Here is a 20,820-nt window from a genome sequence, read left to right on the forward strand (position 1 = left end):
AAATGAAGAAAAAGATCCCAAACTGGAATGAATTCCATGAAGTTCTGGGCACTGCCGGCATGGTCAAGGATCCTCTTCCAATGCACAACGGAATTTAAGGAGTATCAGGAATTCCCCATGGATTCTCCATAGAATTGCAGCCTCTGGTGGGGATTCCTGGAAGCTCCACCTGTGCTAAGGCCACCAGAAGGTGATGGAAGGACAAGAGGTGGGACCTCAACCTTGGAATGCCCATCCCGCGCTTCCGAGCTCTTCCAGAGCGGGAAAATCGGCCATGCTCCAACCCCACCATCAGCATCAATTCCCAAAAAACCCAACCAAGAGGAATTCTGGCCTCTGTAAGGCACCAACACCATCCTGGAGCAGCATCCAAGGAGGCTCTCTGGCTTTTCCAGCCGGGAAAACAATGGAAGGAACCCGCGGAGGGAGGATGGAGCGGATTTTTGAGCAGGAATCCCGGGTTTGGGGTGGGTTTGTGTCTGCTGGGTTTCCATGGGCGTGGAAAAAATTCCCCTCTGCTACCTTTGGTATTGGAATTTCTCCTCTGCCATCCATGGGATGGATGGATCCGACCGGAGCGCGTGGATTAAAGCCGGGAAAAGGTCGCTCCGAGATCGGTGAGAAATGAAGGAAAAGCCTCAAAAAGCAATAAAAAGATGGAGATGGGTGTTGTCCTTGTGCCCAGGATTTTGGGATTGGGATCAGCTCCAACGTGGAATGGGAGCAGTGGGAATTCCCAATGTCCATCCTCGATTTTGGGATCAGGCAGCCGGTGGGATCATGGAATCATGGAATGGTTGGGTGGGAAGGACCTTAAAGCTCATCCCATTCCATAGGGACCTTCCACTGTCCCGGGCTGCTCCAAGCTGGCCTTGGGCATTCCAGGGATCCAGAGGCAGCCACAGCTCCTCTGAGAATTCCAGCCCAGGGAGAGCTGGAAAAACCTCTGGGATGGAACTGTTAAAATGCTGGATGGGCTGGAGCAGGAGAAAAATGAGAATTCCCGAATTCTTGCATTTCCTGAGGAACTCCAGATGAGCTCCACGTCCCACTCAGCAATTCCCGGAAACGCCCCCAAAGCTCTGAGGAACCTCCCAGATGGAATTCCAAAATCCCGTAGAAAACACAGAGCTCCAGGAAAAAGGATCCCAGCTCTGAGGGGATACCGGTGACAGGGATAGGGATCCCAGCTCCGAGGGAATTCCAGTGACAGGGATAAGGATCCCAGCTCCGAGGGGACACCGGGATAAGGGATCCCAGCTCCGAGGGGACGCGGGTGCTGGTGGCCCGGGGCTGTGTGCTCCAGGCTCCCAGTTGTGCTTCCATGATGCCGGGCACGTGTTTTCCATGAAGAAACCCTCCAGCTCCAGGATCTCCAGGCAGAGAACTGGCAAAAAACTCCCAACTGCGGATTTGTCATCCCGAAAAAGCGAATCCCTAGGAAACCCCCCCCACTTTAAAGCCACGCTTTGCACTCCCAGGCTCCGAGTGATTCCCGTGGACGGTGCTCATCCCACGGGAGCTGCTCCAACACGGACACAAAATCCCGGTTTAGGAGGCCCTGGATGAGCTCTCCAGGCAGCGACCGCGCTTCCAAGACTTCTATGGCTTCTGCAAACATTTTCCTCGGAAAAGGAAAAACCAATCCCAACAAAACCCAACCTCAACGCGGGAGAGAGCGTCCCGATCCCAAACCCTCCCCGGAGCAGTTTTAAGGCCCGCGATTTTGGGAAGGAGCCGTCGGAACGGCGGGGAGGACGGGGAGGAGCTCAGTTGTGCTTGGCCCGCCCTCCCCGCAGGTAACTCTTCCACCTCTTGACGAACTCCTTGAAGACGGGCGCGTCGTCGATGGAGCCCAGCAGCTGCAGCTGGTTGATGTGCGTGGTGTGGTAGTCCCAGCGCGCCAGGTTGGGCGCCGTGCCCAGCATGAAGTGCCGCAGGTCGTAGATGGTGCCCGAGCCGGTGTCGAAGAGCGGCAGCATGGCCTTGAGCGACTCCATGCCGCGCTCGTAGAGCAGCCGCGCCTCCTTGCCCAGCTTCTCCCCGGCCGTCTCCTTCAGGTCGTAGAGGCCGATCAAGGAGTACATGAAGCCGTTGAGCACGAAGGAGCTGGGCGTGGTGGGGTACTCCTCGTACCAGTCGTGCCGGTTCATGAACACCGCCTTGACCCCGCGCTGCTCCGCCGGCAGCTTGAAGGGCGCCGTGGCCCGGAGCGCCGCGCCCAGGAACGCCGGCTCCTTGGTCAGCTGGTAGGCCCTGACCAGCGTGGACATGGCCTGGCCTTGCGCCATGGCCGAGTACCAGCCCGGATCCAGGGATTTGAAGCCTTCCCCCAGCTTCCTGGTGACCATGATGGGCCAGCCGCCGCGCTCGTCCTGGTTGCGCAGCAGCCAGCGGCTGGCGGCGAAGAAGGCGGCCATGTGGGCGGTGGCCGAGATGGTGACGTTGTCCAGGAAGCCGCGGCCTTTGGCCACCAAGCGCAGCACCCTCTTGGGCATGATCTTGGTTTGCTTCACCGCCTTGGTGTTGGAGAGCCCCACGCCCTTGCGCAGATCCGTCAGCAGGTCCCGGGTGAGCGTGCTCCAGCTGCTGCGCGCTCCGATGCCGTAGAAGATGTCCCTGTCCCTGAGGGCGATGAGCTGCGTGCTGGACACGTAGTGCACGGTGAAGAGCTGGTTCCTCTCCGTGGTCTCCAGCACCACGGACACGCTGCCGTTGCTCAGCAGCTTCAGGTCGAAGGAGATGATGAAATCCCGGCCGTTGTTGAGCTCCAGGGAGACGCCCTCGGAGCTTTCTGCAAAAGCAACCCCGGAAAAGGCTCGCTCAGCACGGAAAGATTCCCATTTCCAAAGGGTTGGAGCGGATTCCAGAGGCCATCCCCGCTCCCAGGAGGGATTCCAAAGCTTTTAGAGCAGCCCTTCAATAATTCAACGTTTCTGGGCTGTTTCACCTGATTGGATCGGGAATGAAGGATAAGGAATGAAAAGGATGGAGAATGGAGGACTGGGAACAAAAAGGATGGGGAATGGAGGATTGGGAACGAAAAGGATGGCGAATGGAGGACTGGGAACAAAAAGGATGGAGAATGGAGGATTAGGAATGAAAAGGATGGGGAATGGAGGACTGGGAACAAAAAGGATGGGGAATGAAGGAGTGGGAATGAAAAGGATGGGGAATGGAGGATTGGGAATGAAAAGGATGGGGAATGAAAAGGATGAAGAGTGAAGAGGACAGGAAATGAAGCATAAGGAATGAAAAGGATTGGGAATGAAGGACTGGGAATGAAAGACTGGAATCAAGGATTGGGAACAAAGGCCAAACAAAACCCCAGCACCCAACAATTCCCACTCCCTGCCCCACCACCCACCGGAATTCCCACCACCCACCTGGGCAGGAGAACTGCTTGACCCCGGTGAGCCGGGTCTTGTCCCAGACGGTGGTGAGGGAGCAGCCCTTGGGCACCGTCCATTCCCCGTTCCCGTTCCCATCCCCCGCCGTCTCGTACACCTCCACGTGCGGCGGCTTCTCCGTCAGGTTCTTGCTGTAGTGGCTCAGCCCGTACTGGGCGATCTGGATGGGGTAGAAGTAGCCCTGGGGGCCCCACTGTGTGGAGAGAGGAACTCCTGCCCGGAAAAAAACACTGGCATGAGCGTTGGAATGAGGGAAAAAGTCCTGCTCTGCACCCCGAAATTCCAGGAGCTCCATCAATGCAGTTGGACGTTAGAGGGAAGTCACAGGGAAGGAGGGCGTTGGGCCCTTTCCCAGTAAAATCCAGAATTCCATGGTTTCAGCTGTTAGAGGAATTCCTGGCATGGTCTTCCCAACTTTTATGGAATTGTGGAAAGGCTGGGTGCAAGGGAACCTCAATCCCACCCCATTCCACCCCTTCCAAGGGTAAGGCCACTTCCACCATCCCAGGGTGCTCCAAGCCGGCATTGGACATTCCTGGGATCCAGGGGCAGCCACAGCTTCTCTGGGAACTCCAGCCCAGCCCGGAATTCCTGCCCCATATCCCATCCACCCCTGCCCTCTGGCACTGGGAGCCATTCCCCGTGTCCTGTCCCACCCAACCCATCCCTGACAATCCCAAGGCCCGAGGCGCCACCACTAAACCCCATTCCTACATTCCCAGCACCAAATCCAGGTCACTTCACGCTTCCAGCACATTTTAAGGAGGACTTCCTGCAGATTTTCATGATCATCCCAACCCCAAAAAACCTTCTGCTCTGCTGATGTCCCTGACACTGTTACAGACCTTGCCAGTGGCATCCCCATTCCCACATCCCCACCAGAACAGCCAGGTCACTCTGTACTTCCAGCACATTTTAAGGATCATCCCAATCCCAAAAATTGCTGGGAATCCTCTGCTTTCCCAGCAAAACCCAAGTTCCACACCACTGATGCACCTGACCCTGCCACAGACCTTGATGGTGCCACCCCCATTCCTACGTTCCCATCACCATATCCAGGTCACTTCACACTTCCAGCACATTTTAAGGAGCACTTCCAGCACATTTTAAAGAGGATATCCCAGGATATTTTCGGGTTTATCCCAATCCCAAAAATTCCTGGGAATCCTCTGCCTCCCACCTTTCACACCGCTGACGCACTTGACCCTACCGCCATTCCCATATTCCCACCAGAACATCAAGGTCACTCTGCACTTCCAGCACATTTTAGGGATCGTCCCAATCCCAAAAGGATCCTCAGGCTCACACCTTCCACATTGCTGATGCACTTGACCCTGTCACGGACTTTGCTGGTGCCACCTCCATTCCCACATTCCCACCAGAACATCCACGTCCCTTCGCGCTTCCAGGAGATTTTACGGAGCACTTCCAGCACATTTTACAGAGCACTTCCAGGAGAGTTATGGGATCATCCCAACCTCACAGACTCCCCCAGGGAATGCCCAGGCCCTCATCCTCCATGCCACTGACACACTTGACCCTACCACCATTCCCACATGCCCACCAGAATATCCGTGTCCCTTCGCACTTCCAGGAGATTTTAAGGATCATCCCAACCCCAAAAATTCCCGGGAATGCCCAGGCTCACACCTTCCACCCCACTGACGCACTTGACCATGTCACCACTCCCATTCCCATCCAGGTCACTCTGCACTTCCAGCATGTTTTGCAGAGCACTTCCAGCACATTCTACAGAGCGCTTCCAGGAGATTTTAGGGCTCATCCCAACCCCAAAGACTCCCCAGGGGGAACGCCCAGGCCCTCACCCTCCACGCTGCTGATGCACTTGATCCTCTCATGGACTTTGCCAGTGCCACCTCCGTTCCCACATTCCTACCGGAACATCCAGATCACTCTGCACTTCCAGCACATTCTACAGAGCGCTTCCAGGAGATTCTAGGGCTCATCCCAACCCCAAAGACTCCCCAGGGGGAATGCCCAGTCCCTCACCCTCCACGCCGCTGATGCACTTGACCCTACCACAATTCCCACATTCCCACCAGAACGCCCAGGTTCGCTTCACACTTCCAGCACATTTTACAGAGCACTTCCTGCACGTTTTACAGAGCACTTCCAGGAGATTCTAGGGCTCATCCCAACCCCAAAGAGGTCCCTCACCCTCCACGCCGCTGATGCACTTGACCCTGTCGCGCAGCTCCACGTTGTAGCCCTCGAAGGACATGAAGACGCCGTCGGGCCGGTACGGCGCGCGCTGGGCGTACACCTTGGAGTAGCTGTGGGAGAACTCGAACCTCTCGCCCCCGTCAGCCTGGGCGATGCGTCCGTACACCTGGAAGTACTTCTCCACCCAGCTGAAGGGCAGGAACACCTCGCTGCCCTCGCGCCGCCCCTTCACCGTCTGCTCCTCGTTGATGACGCAGTCGATCTCCTCGTAGCGCGGCCCCGCCACCGCCCTCCCGGCGCTTCCCGGCATTCCCGGGGCTCTGGGGGCGTCCTGGGGCGAGGCCTCCTCGCTGTCGGGAATGCCGGGGTGCTCCGGGGGGCCTGGAGCGGGCTGGGGGCGATGGGAGCAGCGGGTCCAGAGCAGCAGCGAGAGCAGAGCCAGGAGGGAGCAGAGCACCAGGAGCGCCTTGGAGCTGAGGCGGGCCAGGCAGCGCATGGTGCTGCATTCCTGAGAAAAACAATGGGAAAAACGGGATCAGGAGAGGGATTTGGGGTGTTCCTGATGGGAATGGTCAGGGTGATGGGGTCAGGCAGCGCATGGTGCTGCATTCCTGGGAAAAACATGGAAAAACAGGGGAAAAACAGGATCAGGAGAGGGATTTGGGGTGTTCCAGATCGGAACAGCACCCAGGCCAGGCAGCGCGTGGTGCTGCATTCCTGGGAAAAACAATGGGAAAAACACGGAAAAACAGGATCAAGAGGGATTTGGGGTGTTCCAAATGGGAATGGCACTCATGGTGCAGAATTCCTGGGAAAAACAGGGAAAAATGCAGAACAACAGGACCAAGTGAGGGATTTGGGATGTTGCTGATGGGAACAGCACCCAGACCAGGCAGTGCATGGTGCTGCATTCCTGGGAAAACAGGGAAAAACATGGAAAAATGGGATCAGGAGAGAGATTTGGGATGTTCTGGATGGGAATGGTCAGCACATGGTGCTGCATTCATGGGAAAACACGGGAAAACATGGGAAAACATGGGAAAACATGGGAAAACGGGAGCAGGAGGGAGATTTGGGATGTTCCGGCTGGGAATGTCACTCATGGTGGAACATCCCTGGGAAAACCATGGAAAAACAGGACCAGGACATGGATTTGGGCTTTCCTGGATGGGAATGGTATCCCTGTCCAGGCTCAGTGCCAACATTCCCAGCAATCAGGGAGATCTGGGTTCCAGGCTGGGACAGGAACTCCAGAGATCCCAGCAGAGCCGGGAATAAACAGGAATGGAGAAAAGCAGCTTTGCTCTTACCTTAGGGAAAGGGAATTCTGGGAATTCTTGGAATTCTAACGCATCTCGAGCTTCCAGAGGCAAAAATCCCGGGATTTACAGATTCCTCTTGGGATTCCTGCAGGGAAAACCGGGGAAAATGGAGCTGGAGCAGCCCCAGATGGAGCTTTTCCTAGGAAATCCTGGTACTCCCAGGAAACTCCTCCGAATTCCAGGAAAATCCTGACATTCGCAAGGAAATCCTGGTATTCCCAGGAAAGTCATCTGATTCCCAGGAAACGCTTCATAATTCCAGGAAAATCCTCAGGGAATTCCAGGAATTCCGGATCCCATATTCCCGAATCCCAGAGCCGCAATTCCTGCACTCCACATCCTCCCAGCCCATATCCCGCATTTCCGCGCATTCCCGCATTCCCAGCCCGTATTCCCGAATTCCCAAATTCCCACCGCTCCCATTCCCTCATTCCAGGCTCCGGCAGCAACCCCGAGGCGGCCCGAGCACGCCCAGCCCGAGTAACCTCGCTGCCCTCTCCCTCTCCCGCTGCCATGATTCCCACCATTCCCGTCATTCCCATCATTCCCGTCATCCCGGGAATTCCCGGGAATCCCGGCCCACTCCTCACCTGCGCCCAGGGCCTGGCGGGCGGCGGAACCCCCGCGCGGGGCAGCGGGGGGAGCACGGAGGGGCCGCGCCGGGGCCCCGCCCTCGCGCGTCGCGGCCAATGGGAGCGCGCGGGGGGCGGCGCGAGCACCGGGCGCCAGCCAATAGGAAACCGCGGCGCGGCGGTGCCGCCGCCACAACGGCGCCGGGTAGGGTAGGGCGGGGCGGGGAGGAGGCGCCGCCGCCCCGCCGGTTCCGGGGGCACCGGGAGCGCTGCGGGCGCCGCTCGCACCCCCGCGGGGCCCTGGCACCGCCGCAGCCCCCGCTGGCACCGGCGCGGCCGGGGGGTAGCGGCGGGAGCGGCCCCGCCCCGGCTTCCCGCGAGAGCGGCGGCGACCAATCAGAAGCGCGCATTTAAGGGGCGGGGCCTCCGGGCGGAGCGCGTCGCTGATTGGCTGTGTCAGGCCTCGCCCACAGCGCGGTCACGTGGCGAGGCCGCGTGAGGTGCCGGCTTTGATCGCGATAATTAACGGGGATTAATGAATAATTAATGAATAATTAATGAGTAACTGATGAAAGGGACCGGGAGAGCGGCGGGCTGGGCAAGCGGCTCAGGGAGAGCGGAGGGGGGGAGCGGCTGCGCCGGGGGAGGTTTGGGAACGTTGGGAAAATTCCCACCTGGAAAATTCCCACCTGGAAAAGCTCCAGGCATGGAGGAGCTGCCAGGCAGGGCTGGAGTCACATCCCGGAGGGATTGGAGCCCTCTGGATGTGACACTTGGGGACAGCAGACTGGTTGGAGTCCGGGATCTCCAAGGGCTTTTCCAACAGAAACAATTCCGTGATTCCAAACAAATTCCATGATTCCAAGATCCTCCATCCCTAAAAACCACCCAGCTCGGGATAAACCCAACAGAACCCGGATGAACGTGATTCAATCCCAATCCAACACTAACCCGGGAATTCTGTGCCTTGCCCACCAGGAGCTGCTGCTTTGGAGCAGATTCCACGCCTGGAAAAGGGTGGAAAATCAGGAATTCCAAGCGTGGACTTGTTATCCACAGCCTCAGCAGCTCCTGATTCCTGGATTCTCTTGATTTACCAGGCAACCCAATCCAAATCCAGCACAGATTTCGGGCTGGAGGGAGTAGCATCTCTCATGCACCAATTCCCATCCCAGTTTTTCCTTGGTTTTGCCAAGGAGCTGGAATTGCTTTTATGAACCCCAACATTCCCATCTTTCCCCCAATTATTCCTCAGATCCAAAGGAAACTTTCTCATCTTTCCCTGATTTATTCCTCAGATCCAAAGGAACCTTTTCCATCTTTCCCTGATTTATTCCTCAGATCCAAAGGAATCTTTTCCATCTTTTCCTGATTTATTCCTCAGATCCGAAGGAAACTTTCCCATCTTTCCCTGATTTATTCCTCAGATCCAAAGGAAACATTCCCATCTTTTCGTGATTTATTCCTCAGATCCAAAGGAAACATTCCCATCTTTTCCCGATTTATTCCCTCGGTCCGCAGGCAGCATTCCCAGAGCCCCGGCCGCAGGGATCCCGGCTGGAATTGCGGCTGCTCTCAGAAGGTCTCGCGGTGGAAGCGGAAGCCGAAGCGGCGGCAGTGCCCGCGGATGACCCGCGCCAGCCCCGCGGAGCCGCTCAGGAACACCCGGACGCTGCCGCGCCGCTCCGCCGCCACCCGCCCGAACACCTGGAGCGGGAACCGCGCCGGGATCCGGGATCCGCCCTTCCCCGCCCCTTCCAGCATCCCCTGATCCCATTCCATCATCCCTGGGGCTGGACGAGGCAGCTGGAATGAGGTCACCTTTGGGGCCCCTTCCAACCCAAGCCATTCCATGATTCCATTCCCCAATTCCCTGATCCCATGATCCCATTCCACAATGTGACCCAGATCAGAGGCTTGGAGTGAGATCATCTTCCCATTCCCTCCCAACACATTCCCTGATTCTCTGATCGCATTCCATGATCCCATACCATGATTCCATGATCCTGTGATCCCATTCCCCGATTCTCTGACCCCATTCCCCAATTCTCAGATCCCGTTCCATGATCCCATTCCCCAGTTCGCCAATCCTATTCCACGATCCCATTCCCCAAGCTCTCTGATCCCATTCCCGGATTGTCTGATCCCATTCCCCAGTTCTCTGATCCTATTCCATGATCCCATTCCCTGATTCTTGGATCCTATTCCACGATCTCATTCCTTGATTCCGTGATCCCATTCCCCGATTCCGTAATCCCATTCCCCAGTTCTCTGATCCTATTCCATGATTCATTCCCTGATTCCCTGATCCCATTCCCCGATTCTTGGATCCTATTCCACAATCCCATTCCCCGATTCCATGATCCCGCTCCCCCGCTCCCCCTCTCCCCCCGCCCCAGCGTTCCCGTTATTCCCCGTATCCCGGCTCCCTGACCTTGTCCCAGTCGGGGCGGCCGGGCTGGGTGCGGCAGCGGAGCCCGGAGATGGAATCGCGCTGCTCCCGGGCCGCCAGCAGGTCCAGGGCCAGCTGCAGCCCCAGCGCCTTCACGTCCCCCTTGCCCAGCGCCGAGGTCATGTACAGGTGCAGCTCCAGGAACTTCCCTGGCAACCCCAGGCATTCCAGCTGCCCACCGGGATCCGGCCCGCTCCGGGGCCTGGATTGGGCTGGGGGTTTTCCCGGGAATGATGCCGCGTGCTCCCGCTCACCTCCCGGCTCCAGCTCCGCCTGCTCCGCCTCCAGCTTGGCCAGGAGGCCCAGGAACCACTGCAGGTGCTGCTGGTCCCGCGTGATCCAGATGAAATCCACCTGGCAGGGCGGGAAAGCCTCGGCTTGGGATCTCGCCGCATCCTGGCACCAAATCCAGCCCCCATTCCCAAAGTTTTCCCGGATTTGAGGGATGCTCCCAGGCTCTCCACCCCAGCACCCTGCAGCCCCATCCCAGGCCAAGCCTGGATCTCACATCCCCTCTCGCTCCTGTTCCCGTTCCCACCTTCCGGAGCGTCATCTCCTCATCCTGCCGTTCCTCGCTCCAGGAGAAATGGCAGCTGGGGCAGCTCTGCCTCCGCCGCCGGTACCTGCATGGGGGAGTGGCGGTTCCTGCTCATTCCTTCCCATTCCTGCTCATTCCTTCCCATTCCCGCTCCTTCCTTCCCATTCCCGCTCCTTCCTTCCCATTCCCGCTCCTTCCTTCCCATTCCTGCTCATTCCTGCCCCTTCCTTCCCATTCCCGCTCCCTCCTTCCTTTTCCTGCTCCTTCCTTCCCATTCCCGCTCCCTCCTTCCCGTTCCTGCTCCTTCCTTCCCATTCCTGCTTCTTCCTGTCCCTTCCTGCTCCTTCCTTCCCATTCCCACTCCCTCCTTCCTTCCCATTCCCGCTCCCTCCATCCTTCCCATTCCTGCTCCTTCCTGTCCCTTCCTGCCCCTTCCTTCCCATTCCTGCTCCCTCCTTCCTTTTCCTGCTCCTTCCTTCCCCTTCCTTCCTTTTCCTGCCCCTTCCCTCCCGGTGCCTGCCCATGGCCAAGCACCTTTCCCGCGGCCCAGATTCCCAAGGAAAATCCTGGCACTGAGGGAGGCCCCAGCTGTGGCCATGGGAATGAATCCCAAGGATCAAGGATTGGATGACACCTCCACCCGGGCACGCATCCCAAATCCCTGGGATGTTCCCAGATTCCAGGGGGACCCACCGGATCATGATGCTCTGCAGGATGGAGGCGAAGGGGGTGATGCCGATGCCGGCTCCGATGAGAACGGCGTGCTCCGAGGTGAAGATCCGCCGGCTCGGGCTTCCGTAGGGACCGTCCAGGAAGCACTGGGACAGATCCAGCAGTTCCAGGGTCAGATCCAGCAGTTCCAGGGGCTGGAGCAGCTCCCGGGCAGAGGAGAAGGGCACAAAGGGGATCCAGGAATTTGGGATCCTCATGGGGTTTTGTATGAGCAAGGAATGGCTGGGAAGGATTGGAGTTTTCCAGCACAGGGCAGGGTTTGGATCAGCCTCAGGTGGGATCATCCAGGCACAGGGATACAGGGATGGAGCAGTTGGGAACGGGGATGGGATGGACAGGAACATGGATGGGATGGTGGGAATGGGGATGGGATGGACAGGAATGTGGATGGGATGGTGGGAACGTGGATGGGATGGTGGGAATGCTGATCCCAGCCCATTTCCCGGGATCCAGGGAAGTTGGGAACATCCTCACCTTGACGCTGCAGCTCCGCTGGGTCTCCCCAGGCCCGGCGCCCTGCAGGAGAGGGGAGCAGTGACCATCCCCCTTCCCAAGCACTCCCAAAATTCCCTGGATTTGGGCATTTTCCCACTGGGCTGCACACGCAATTCCAGCTGTCAATGCCACAAGAACATCCAAGGAGTTTCTTTCCAAAGAGGAGCTTTTTAAGGAGCTTTATCCCATTTGGGATCCAGTCCCTGTCCCCTGGGATCGGGGCAGGGCTCACCCCCTGCTCCGGGTCCTTTCCTGGGAAAGCAGCTCCGGAGGCTCGGAACGCCGTCAGCTCCACAGCTCCATCCCTGCCGGAGGCCACGGATCCTTCCTGGGAGCCAAGGCTGGAATCAGCACTGGGATCACCTCTCCTGGGATCTGCTGGGCCTCCAGCAGGGTCACAGGAATTCCCATTTCATGGGGCACAAAATCCCATCCGTCCCAAATCCTACCATCCCATCCATCCATCCATCCATCCATCCATCCATCCATCCCAAATCCCATTCAATGGCGCGCAAAATCCCATCCGTCCCAAATCCTACCATCCCATCCATCCATCCATCCATCCATCCCAAATCCCATTCAATGGGGCACAAAATGCCATCAGTCCCAAATCCTACCATCCCATCCATCCATCCATCCATCCATCCATCCATCCATCCATCCATCCATCCATCCCAAATCCCATTCAATGGGGCATAAAATCCCATCAGTCCCCAATCCTACCATCCCATCCTTCCATCCATCCCAAATCCCATTCCACAGAGCACAAATTCCTATTTCCTGGGACACAAATCCTTCAAGGCTGAACAAGCAGGGAATGCTCATCCCGAGGGATTCCCCAGCTGGGATGATCCCATGGGATCCACTCCACTTCCGTCCCTTTGCTCCGATCCCAAACTCACAATCCCACCTGTTCCCAGTGCCGGCTCCTCCGCTCCCTGCGGCTCTTCCTGGGCGGATTTGGCTCCGGGCCATGCAATTCCAGCTGCTGGAAGTACTCATAGAGCTTGGTGGTCCATTGGCCCCGCGCCCGGATGTGCAGCCAGAGGGTTTCTGTGGGGATCAATCCCAAAATCCTGGAATTCTCTGGATTGGGAAGAACTCCAAACCCAACTCATCCCATGGAACCGCCTCCCATACCCCGGCTTGCTCCAAGCCCCATCCAAGCTGGAAAAATGTTTCGCCATGGGCATGGAAAACAGATCCTGGGGGTGGGAAATGGGTCCCAGGGAGGGAAGACAGATCCCAGGGATGGGAAAAGAGATTCTGGGGGTGGGAAACAGATCCCAAGGGTGGGAAATGGATCCCGGGATGGAAGACAAATCCCAGGGGTGGGAAACGGATCCCAGGGATGGAAAACAGATCCTGAGGGTGGGAAACAGATCCCGGGGATGGAAAACATTCCAGGGATGGGAAACAGATCCCAGGGGTGGCTCACAGATCCTGGGGATCAAAAACAGATCCTGGGGGTGGGAAACATTCCAGGGATGTTAAGGGGAAACATTCCAGGGAGATTTGCAGGGAGCAGGAGGAACCTGGCTGCTCCGGGGCGCTGCTGATGGAGAAGGGGTGCCACTCGTAGGCGGCGATGGCCGGGACGTTCAGGTACACGTAATCCCCCGGCTGGAAGCGGAAGGATTTCGGCCTCTGGATCACCAGGTGCGTCACCTGCAGGAGAACGGGAGCAGGAAAACCGGGAATGTCCAAAGGATACCTCACGCTGCTTTCTGTGCAGCAGAAATTCTGGGTTCTGGCCCCCCCGTTGGGTTTGTTCCCCATTCCCTGCCCAGTTTGGGTTGCATAAAATCCCAGTTCAGACTGGGCTCAAACTATGGGATTTGGGGAAAAAAATCCGAGTTCCGGGAGTTTTCGTTCTGCTCCGGTTGTTCAGTGAGTTTTCATTTGACAAAATAGGGAAAAAGACTTGGAAATAAAGGAATTCCTTTGGCTTCCCACTGCCACCTCCATCTTTTCCCTGTTTGTTTATTCCTTCATTCCCAGAGTGCCAGGAGGAGGTGGGAGATGGGATGGTGGGATTTGAGATGGATGGATAGGATTTGGGATGTTTGGGATGTGGGACGTTTAGGATTTGGAATGTTTGGGATTTGGGATTTTTTCCCACCTTGGAGGGCAGCAGCTTGGCCTCCAGGATGTGCAGATCCCCCGCCCGGCGCCACGCCCAGCCCAGAACCTTCTCCAGCACAAACAGGGAGCCGGGAATCAGGAACCACTTCCAGAAGTGGGGACCGTGCAGGAGCAGCAGGAACCACACAGGGATGTAGGAGAGGTGGCTCCAGTAAAAAACCTGGGAATGGGAATGGGGGTAGGAATGGGAATGGGAAGTGCTGCACCCAAATGGTGCTTCCTGGTGGGGCTGTCTGGGTATCCCAGTGGGAAAAGGCAGCCCAAGGGAATCCTGGAATCTCTGGGATTTGGCTTGGAAAGGACCTTACACCCATGCAGTTCCAATCCCAGCACCTCCCACTATCCCACATTGCTCCATGGACACTCCCAGGGATCCAGGGGCACCCACGGCCTCTCTGGGAATCCCATCCCAATATCCCCGTGGCACCGGGAAACCATTCCCTGGGTCCCGTGGGGAAGCAAATCCCAGGAACCCCAAACCGCGGGTGTGGCGTGCCCAGAGCTCCCACGGGGCAGCACCGGGATGGGCACCCAGGGGTGCCCCCCTTCCCACCGCGGCACCCCCGGCATTCCAGCCGGGAATTCCCATGGGATCACCTCGAAGTGGCCGCCGCGGCGCACGCAGGGGCTGGAGCAGGCGAGCATGGCCAGGAGCAGCGCCAGCAGCGCCAGCCCGGTCTGCGGGGCCGTGCCGCCAACGCCGCCCGCGCCCGGCCGCGCCCGCCGCACGTACTCGCCCAGGGCCAGGAGCCAGTCCCGCCGCGCCAGCCCTGGGGACACGGGCACCGCTCAGCGCGGCCGCGCCACCCCCGCCGGGGGTGGTGGCACGGGAGAGGCACGGGGAGCAGAGAGGGGAGAGCCCCGGCACCGGCTCTGGGGTGGGCTCTGGGGGTTCCAGGATGTGCGGCACCGCGATTTGGGAATGCGCGATTGGGATCCCGCTCGGGACCTCGGCTGTCCGGCGGGAGCCGCTAGAGGGGGATCACAGCCCGCGGCTGCTGGCCCTGCCCTGCCCTGTCCGGCCCGTGTCCCCTGTCCCTGTCCCTGCCCTCGCAGCCCTCCCGGCACGGCCACCCCTCCTCCAGGACATCCCCCCCGTCCCTGGGCACCCCTTTCCTTCCATGGGATCCCGGGCCACGATCCCCATCCCTGGGCTCTCTGCCCCCGTGTCCCCTGTCACTGACTGGCCTGTTCCAGGTGTTTCCCCGTGTCCCCGTGTCACTGACCCCCTGTGCCAGGTGTGTCCCCGTGTCACTGACCCCCTGTGCCAGCTGTGCCCCTATGTCACTGACCGGCCTGTGCCAGGTGTGTCTCCGTGTCCCCGTGTCACTGACCGGCCTCTGCCAGGTGTGCCCCCGCGTGCGCGGTCCCCAGGGCCAGCACCAGGTGTCCCACGCGCTCGTGGCCCCGCACGTGCAGCTCCAGCGGGAACAGCTCCGCCAGCGGCGTGGAGCGCAGCCAGGTCAGGGAGCGCCGCAGCATCAGCGCCTGGCGACAGCGACACGGACAGGGCACAGGGCAGGGGACAGCGATGGGCACAGGGCAGGGGACAGCGATGGGCACAGGGCAGGGGACAGCGATGGGGACCCGGGACAGGGACGGGCAGCGGGCGAGGGGAGGGGCCAGGGTACCCGGAGATTCCAGGGAGCAAATGGAAATGAGAGATTCCGGGGCAATGGGAAATGCGGGGAGAGAATGGGAAATTCCAGAGGGAAGGGGAAATGTTGGGGGACAGTGGGAAATTCCAGAGGGAAGGGGAAATGTTGGGGGACAATGGGAAATTCCAGAGAGAACGGGAAATGTTGGGGGACCATGGAAAACGCCGGGGGACAACGGGAAACTTTGGGCCAGCGCCCCTCCTGGCTAACCCGGCACCTTCCCGGCCTTCCCGGCCCCCTCCCCTCGTGTCCCCCCGGTGTCCCCCCGGTGTCCCCCCGGTGTCGCGGGGCACTCACGGCCAGCAGGGCGCAGTTGAGGTTGAGGCTCTGCCCGCAGCCCCGGGCCAGCGCCAGGGCGGGGCCGCGCTCCCGGTGCCACAGAGCCCCCAGGGCGAGCAGGAGCGCGGTGCTGGCGATCCAGCCCCCGAGGCAGCACAGCCGGGCCCGCTGATCCCCGCCGGATTCCCGGGAACAGCGGCACATCCCGGCCTGCTGATCCCCGCGGGATTCCCGGGAACCGCAGCACATCCCGGCCCGCTGATCCCCGCGGGATTCCCGGGAACCGCAGCACATCCCGGCCCGCTGATCCCCGCGGGATTCCCGGGAAAAGCAGCAGCACAGCCAGGGCTCAGCAGGACTGGGACTGGGGGGCTTCAGCCAGCTGGCAGCACTGGGAAAATGGGAATTGGGGTTTGGATAGGAACTAGGGAGGGGTTTTGGATAGGAATTTGGGGGTGTTTGGATGGGGAATGAGGAGCTGGAGAAGTACCCAGCCCGGGGTGGTACCCGGCCCTGCAGCCAGAGTGGCAGCATCCCTGCATCCATCCCAAAATCCAAACCCTGCACCCATCCCATCCCAACCCATCCCTGATCCAATCCCAAACCTCTCCAGCTGCACCCAAGCCCACTGTGGGTTCCCCGTGGAGTCCTTTCCCAGCAATCCCAGAGTTCCCCTCCCCACCTGATGCTCAGGTTCTCCAGGAGTTCTGGGAACGCTTCCAGCTGCTCCCGGAGCTCCAGGAAGGTGATGGAGCCGCTGTGATCCCGGTCCAGGGCCTGGAGCAGGGCCTGGCTCAGGGCCCCCAGCCGCTCCTCGGGAAGGGCCAGGGAGCTCTCCCGGAGACACCCCTGGAGCACCACCCGCAGCTCCTCGGCATCGATGGAGCCGCTCCCTGGGAACCGGGAGAATCCCGATGTCCCACAGGGCCATAAGGAGTCACCTCCATCCCAATATTCCAGTCCTACAGTCACCTTCATCCCAGTATTCCACAGCCCCATGGAGTCACTTCCATCCCGATATTCCACAGCCCCATGGAGTCATCTCCATCCCAATTTTCCAGTCCCAATCCAGGAATTTTTCTCGCAGGAAGGAAAAGCCTGGTTGGGTCAGGATCTACTCCCTGGAGAATCAGATTGATCCCAATATTCCACAGTCCTAAGGAGTCATCTCCATCCCAATATTCCACAGGCCTACAGATTTTCCAGTGGAAAATCCTGGATGGATCAGGATGTGCTCCCAGGAACCAGGGACGGGATAATGGGAATGGCATCCGGGGGAGGTTCAGGTTGGATATTTGGGAATATTCCTTCATGGAAAGGGAGGCATTGGAAGGGGTTTGGGGTGGGAATGGTTGGACTCGATCTCCGAGGGCTTTTCCAACCCAAATGATCCCAGAATTTCAGGAAGGCGGGATGGGGAGTTGGGATTGGAGAGGAGCAGTTCCTGCTCTCCCCAGCTGATGGAATCCTCGTCTTCCCGCTGGAATTCCCCCATTCCCACATGGAACGAGGGCCACAGCCTCATCCCAGCCAAAGCTGGATGCTCGGAGAAGACCAAATCCCGCAGTTATCCCAAAAAACCCCAACGAATCCCGTTTTTCTCCTCTCACCGTCCACGTCGTACACCTGGAAGAGGAAGCGGAGCTTTTCCGTGGAATTCCCGCGGAGCAGCCGGCGCAGGGATCCCAGGAGCTCCTCCCGGCTCAGGGAGCCGCTCCCGTCGGAATCGAAGAGCGCGAAAAACCTCTCGGCAAAGAAGGACTGCGGGAAAAGCGGGAATGTTCCCGCGGAGCTGGGAATCGGGAATGTCCCCATGGAGCAGGGAATATTCTCCATGCATCAGGGAACGTTCACATGGATCAGGGAATTCCCACTGATCTCTCCCCTCTTCCCACAGATCCCATTCCCTCTTCCCACGGATCCTGACCTCCTTGACCTGCAGGGCGGATTTGAAGTCTTCCAGGCTGATTTCCTTCTCCTTCCCAGCAACATTCCCAAATTTTTTGCTCACCCAGCGCAGCCACTCCGCGTCCTCCGCCGCTCCCATGGTTCCGGAGCGATCCCTAAATCCCAACAATCCCTTTTTGGGACCTCCCAGCCTGGTTCCAGAGAGCTCCTGGCACGGAGCATCCCAAAGCTGGATCCTGCAGGGATCAGCTGCATTCCATGGAATCCCAAATCTCCATGGAGCTGCTGAGCCCAATTCCTGGGATCATCATGGGGCCCATGGGAGCATCCCTGGGGATTCCTTTTTCCCAGGAAACCCAAGCAGGGATCATCTCCCATTCCCTCCTTCCCCATTCCCATTCCCTCCTTTCCCAGCCCTCCAAAATTCCTGCAACCCTCCACGCTCCATGAAATCCACCGGCACTTCCCAGCATCCCAGACTTCCCCAGGATCCAAAGGAAAATCCAGGTTCCAGGAGCCTTTTCCCATCTCCAGCCTCTCCCGTTCACCTCCAAGGGATCCGGGGAGACTCCAAAGGGAGAGAATCCCGCAGTGTTCCCAAGGAGAAGGATGTGTCTAGCTGGGATAAATCCCGAATCCCTGCTCCCTTCCCAAATCCCGCCCAGCTCCATGGCCCACACCAATCCCGCTTTTCCCAGCTGTTGTTTATCCCTTTGCCAAGCCCTGCACTGGACATTCCCTGTCCCATCCATCCCTCGGGAATTGTGTTCCTGCCAAATCCATCTGGAGCCGCCATTCGCGGGGTCCACTCCGGAATTCCGGCCTGTCAGGAACACACTGGGAATGTCTCCTCCAGCCTCCATCCTTGGATTCCCTCCGCAATGAATCCAGCTGGGACGATGGGAGGTTGCCATGGGAATGTCAGGAGCAGATCCGGGCACAAATGTTCCCGATTCCCACATTCCAGAGGCAGCTGAGCCCCCAGATCCTACCTGGAATAACCACCAGGAGCTGCTGGAGCACGGAACTGATCCCAAAAACTTCCAAACACCCCCAGGATCTCGGCATAAACTGGACTAAATCCAGCCCTGTCCTATCCCAATTCCAGCCCAGTCCCATCCCAAATCCAGCCTTTTTTTCCCATCCCAAATCCAGCCTTTTCCCGGGATCTCCATGTCTTTATCCCAGTGTTTTTGGGATGGATCCCAAAGGTTTTTCCCAGGGTGGAGCCGTTCCCTCCTTTCCCTGCTGCTTCTCCAGCTCTTTGGGCCATATCCAGGTGCATCCATAGGGAGAAACCCAGGAATTCTCCCGCTCCATGTGGGATTTGGGGCTCCAAAGGGGCTTTTCCCGGCTCCAAGGAATGGGAATTCCAGGGGGGAATGTTGGAAATGGGGGCCAGCAGCATGGGAGCTCCATTCCCAATTTTCCCTTGGATTCCATGGGATTTGCTCATTCTGAGCAATTCAATCCCAGTTTTTCCCACATTTCCCCTGGATTCCCTGATTCTCCGAGGAATTTAATCCCTTTCATTCCCGCTTTTCCCAGGAACCACACTCCATTCCCAAGTTTTCCTTGGATTCCAAAGGATTTGCTCATCCAGAGGAATTCAATCCCTGTTTTTCACAGCAAACCTCCCCCAATTCCCAACTTTTCCTTGGATTCTACATCAAATTTATTCAATTTTTCCATGTTTTCCACCCATTCTCCCTAAATTCTGAGGGATTATCCCAGAATTCCTTGAACTTTTAACTCATCCTAAATTTTTGGGGCATTTTGCCAAATCCTCCCATTAATCCAGGCCAATAAAACAGGAAAATCTTGGAATATTCCATTAGAAAAATCAGGAACGTGGCAATTATCCCACAAATTTTTCCATGAAAAAGAAAGTTTAATAATAATATTTTAAAAATGGGAATAACACGTTCCAACTAATTTTAGGGAATTTTTGAGCCACCCCAGAGTTTTCCTCCTCATTTTTCACCTTCAAATCAGCTTTTCCTCGTATTTTTGTCAGATTTTCCCACTTTTTTCCCTGGAATACCGCAAAAATTCTGATTTTAAGGGGTTAAACCACAAATTGGAAATCCTTGTGGAATCCCAAGGGCGTCTTCCATGCAATTCCTCGATCCCTGGGATTTGTTTGATCCCAAAGTTCCCCATCTGGGAATGTTAAGGGTGGGAATTTGGGGGAATTCTGGGAATTTTTCCATTCCCAGCTGTGCAGAGCCGGGAGCTGTTCCTAAGAAAAAGAAGGAATTCTTTGTGTGGGAAAACAAAGGGACATTCAAGGGATGAACAAACAATTCCCAGGGATTTTCCATGGGAATTCACCCCAGGAATGCGGGGCAGGAATGGGAGGATTCCTATGGAATTTGGGAGGGAATCCTGGGAAAAGAAAGGGAAAAGCTGCGATTTCCTGTGGGGAAAAACACAAGGGAAGATCTCACAAATTCCATTAAAAATTCCTGCTAAAAATCAATCCCAAAAATTCAAAATTCCCAGAAAAATAAAGAAGGAAAAATCCCAGAAATTCCTGGTAAAAATAAATCCCATCAATTCAAAATTCCTGTTAAAATAGCCAAGGGAAAAAAACCCCTCAAATTCCTGCAAAAAACTCCAATCCCACAAATTCAAAATTTCTCTTAAAAATAAACAAGGAAAAATCCCACAAATTGAAAATTCCTGGTAAAAATTAACAAGGAAAAAACTCCACAAATTCCTGTTAAAAATTAACAATGAAAAATTCTGTAAATTCAGAATTCCTGGTAAAAATGGACAGGACAAATTCCATTGAAAATTCCCCTTAAAACCACATCCAAATAATTTCAAAATTCGTGGTAAAATAAACAAGGCAAAATCCCAGGAATCCCATTAAAAATTCCTGGTAAAAACACATCCCACGAACTCAAAATTCCTCTTAAAAATAAACAGGAAAAATCCCACAAATTCCTATTTAAAGCACAGAAAAAACCTAAAATTCCTACTAAAAACCAATCCCATAAATTCCAAATTCCTGATAAAAACAAACAAGGAAAAAATACCAACAATTCCCATTAAAAACCAACCCCACCAATTCAAACTTCCTATAAAAACAAAGCAGGAAAAAAAAAAAAACCCCAGGA

The 20,820-nt window shown here is 56.9% G+C and overlaps 2 protein-coding genes across 2 annotated transcripts; both read right to left on the reverse strand.

The window, feature by feature from the left end:
* GLCE (glucuronic acid epimerase) lies at positions 1-7,834 on the reverse strand. The gene is made up of 5 exons (XM_071441111.1): positions 7,507-7,834; positions 6,905-7,001; positions 5,589-6,102; positions 3,387-3,623; positions 1-2,794 (listed from the first exon to the last, which is right to left on the reverse strand). Exons 3-5 carry the CDS (start codon positions 6,088-6,090, stop codon positions 1,770-1,772), a joined length of 1,764 nt encoding a protein of 587 aa, XP_071297212.1. The 5' UTR covers positions 6,091-6,102; positions 6,905-7,001; positions 7,507-7,834; the 3' UTR covers positions 1-1,769.
* Positions 7,835-8,718: 884 nt separating this feature from the next.
* NOX5 (NADPH oxidase 5) lies at positions 8,719-17,942 on the reverse strand. Its single transcript, XM_071441116.1, has 16 exons — positions 17,715-17,942; positions 17,398-17,548; positions 16,470-16,680; positions 15,806-16,178; positions 15,185-15,338; positions 14,448-14,620; positions 13,828-14,010; positions 13,241-13,373; positions 12,616-12,758; positions 11,938-12,033; positions 11,685-11,726; positions 11,172-11,296; positions 10,479-10,563; positions 10,195-10,294; positions 9,923-10,089; positions 8,719-9,195 (listed from the first exon to the last, which is right to left on the reverse strand). The coding sequence occupies exons 1-16, from the start codon at positions 17,832-17,834 to the stop codon at positions 9,064-9,066; spliced, it is 2,388 nt and encodes a 795-aa protein (XP_071297217.1). The 5' UTR covers positions 17,835-17,942; the 3' UTR covers positions 8,719-9,063.
* Between the last annotated feature and the right edge of the window lie 2,878 nt (positions 17,943-20,820).

This window comes from Agelaius tricolor, unplaced genomic scaffold, assembly GCF_023055355.1.
Source record: "Agelaius tricolor isolate 1412-34295 unplaced genomic scaffold, bAgeTri1.0.p SCAF_16, whole genome shotgun sequence".
Taxonomy (NCBI): domain Eukaryota; kingdom Metazoa; phylum Chordata; class Aves; order Passeriformes; family Icteridae; genus Agelaius; species Agelaius tricolor.

Excerpts from the sequence above, each read along its gene's own strand:
- GLCE (XM_071441111.1), bottom strand. The coding sequence starts at position 6,090 with ATGCGCTGCCTGGCCCGCCTCAGCTCCAAGGCGCTCCTGGTGCTCTGC. Across the intron at positions 3,624-5,588 it reads GTGCATCAGCGGCGTGGAGG|GAGTTCCTCTCTCCACACAG; the intron begins GTGAGGGACCTC and ends TTTTCCGGGCAG. Across the intron at positions 2,795-3,386 it reads CAAGCAGTTCTCCTGCCCAG|AAAGCTCCGAGGGCGTCTCC; the intron begins GTGGGTGGTGGG and ends TTGCTTTTGCAG.
- NOX5 (XM_071441116.1), bottom strand. The coding sequence starts at position 17,834 with ATGGGAGCGGCGGAGGACGCGGAGTGGCTGCGCTGGGTGAGCAAAAAA. Across the intron at positions 14,621-15,184 it reads GGCACACCTGGCAGAGGCCG|GGCTGGCGCGGCGGGACTGG; the intron begins GTCAGTGACACG and ends CCGTGTCCCCAG. Across the intron at positions 13,374-13,827 it reads CCAAGCTGCTGCCCTCCAAG|GTGACGCACCTGGTGATCCA; the intron begins GTGGGAAAAAAT and ends GTTCTCCTGCAG.